The following is a 1,943-nucleotide window of genomic DNA, read 5'->3' as shown; positions in this document are numbered from 1 at the left end:
GACCCCCCCGATCCATGCAGCCCCCCCAGCCCACAGCCCACCTCTGCGTTCTGCTGGTGCAGCGCCGTGCGGCAGTGATTCTTCACTGAGGTCTCATCTGAGTAGAACAGGGAGCAGATTTGGCAGAAGAAGCCGGCCTTGGGGAGGAGGTAATCCAGACCTGAGAAGGATGGCAGTGAGCTGAGGGCCGTCCCGGCCTTTGGGATGCAGGAAACAGCACTTGTGGGCACCCACAGCCTCAATGGGGGACCTGTTCAGAACCCTAGAATGGCCTGGGTTGCACAGGAGCACAGCTCTCATCTCATCCAACCCCCTGTTGTGTGCAGGTCACCAACCTGCAGCCCAGGCTGCCCACAGCCACATCCAGCCTGGCCTCCAACGCCTGCAGGGCTGGGGCATCCACAGCCTCCTTGGGCAACCTGCTGCTCATGAAGGATGCCCTCCTATCACCCAGTCTAAATCCACCCCCTTTAAGTTTCAAGCCATTTCCCCTCATCCTCTCACTACCTGCCCTTACGAAGTCTGTCTCCAGCTTTCCCATAGGGCCCCTTCAGGTCCTGGAAGGTCACAATATGGTCTCCTCCGAGCCCCCTCCATGCTGCACAGCTCCAGCTCCCTCCCTGTCCCCACAGCAGAGGTGTTCCAGCCCCTCTCTGGCTCCCAGCACAGCCTCCCTTCAGCCCTGCCTGCCAACTGGGCTCGGATGTCACAGCCTGCAGCTCCCTGGGTTACCTAGAGCTCTCTTGGCTCCCTTACGCCTCCCTTCACCCTTTCCCAGCCCATTCTGCACACAGACCCACTCTGCAGCTCTCCTCTCACCCCCACACGTCTCCCTTCGTCCCTTCCCCACGCACCCCATTCCTGCTCCCCATCTACCAGCACTTCCTCACCTTTTGGTTTGGAGGCCGCACTTTCTTCTTCTTCCTCTGGATGAGCAGCACCCAGAACTTCCATCTCTTCCGGCCCTGCAACAGCAACGATGTCCTCCTCTTCTGGTCCTGCACCGGCGGCCGTTTCTTCCTCTGGTCCCACAGCAGCAGCAATTTCCTCCTCGTCTTCACCTCCCTTCGGCTCTTTCCCCGGCAAAGCGCTTTCCTCCTCCTCCTCCTTCTCCTCCTCCTCCTCCTCCTCATCCTCCTCCCCAACCTCGTCCACCGTCACAAAGTTCAGCTCCTCCTTCAGCCGGTTGAAATCAGCCAGGAAATCGTCCTCGTCCTCGTTGGCCTCATCCCACGCCGCGCCGCCGTCCTCCTCGCGGATCTCATCCACCGTCACCAAGGCGCTGGGATCGTCGGGCACCTGGCAGGGATCCTCGGCGCCGCCCTTCTCCTCCTCCTTGCCGCTCAGCTCCGTGGGTTCGTTCAGCGGCAGCTCCTCCACCTCCCCGATTTCATCCACGGTCACCAAAGGCTCCGGTTTCGATCGCCGTCCCTCCGTAACGCCGCCGTCCGTCGGTGCGCCGCCCCGCTCGCGCAGCTCGTCCAAAGCCACGAGCGCCCGCTGCTCGCCGCCCGCCTCCCCCGCCAGCTCGTCCTCCTCCACCACCTCGTCCACCACCAGCATCCCCAGCTGCGCGCCGGCCTCCTCCTCCTCCTCGCCGATCTCATCCAACATGACGAAGGACAGCCGGGCCTCGGCCAGGCGCTGCGGGGAGCTCCTGTCCTTCCTCCTCTTGGAGCTGGGCTCCCAGGCGCTCCTGGAACATTCCTTCCTCTTCCCCTTGGGCTGAGAGTGCTGCGTTCTCACCGGAGATTCGCTCTCCTCTATCACCTCGTCCACCGTAACGAACTCGTCCAAATTGAAGGGGAACAGCTCTTCTTCCTGGGGAGGGGAACAGCAGGACTGAACCGAGGGCGGCACGGCGCGGCCAGCCAACGTCTGTGCTCAATGGGAGGCAGCAACAGGCCAAGGAGGGATGGAGGGACAACAAGGAGGGATGGAGG

The 1,943-nt window shown here is 62.5% G+C and overlaps 1 protein-coding gene across 1 annotated transcript; it reads right to left on the bottom strand.

Moving 5' to 3' along the window:
• Positions 1-41: 41 nt before the first annotated feature.
• Positions 42-1,937, bottom strand: LOC122194117 (zinc finger protein 638-like; the record flags this gene model as incomplete). The annotated part of the gene is made up of 2 exons (XM_042895040.1): positions 891-1,937; positions 42-160 (listed from the first exon to the last, which is right to left on the bottom strand). Coding segments are annotated over exons 1-2 (843 nt in total), but the record flags the coding sequence as incomplete, so codon positions are not given.
• Positions 1,938-1,943: the final 6 nt, after the last annotated feature.

This window comes from Lagopus leucura, unplaced genomic scaffold (genome assembly GCF_019238085.1).
Source record: "Lagopus leucura isolate 7727_CA_CO unplaced genomic scaffold, USGS_WTPT01 28104-0_obj-0_obj, whole genome shotgun sequence".
NCBI lineage: Eukaryota > Metazoa > Chordata > Aves > Galliformes > Phasianidae > Lagopus > Lagopus leucura.
The sequence above is the reverse complement of the archived record's forward strand: the minus strand, read 5'-3'. Positions and strand labels throughout refer to the sequence as shown.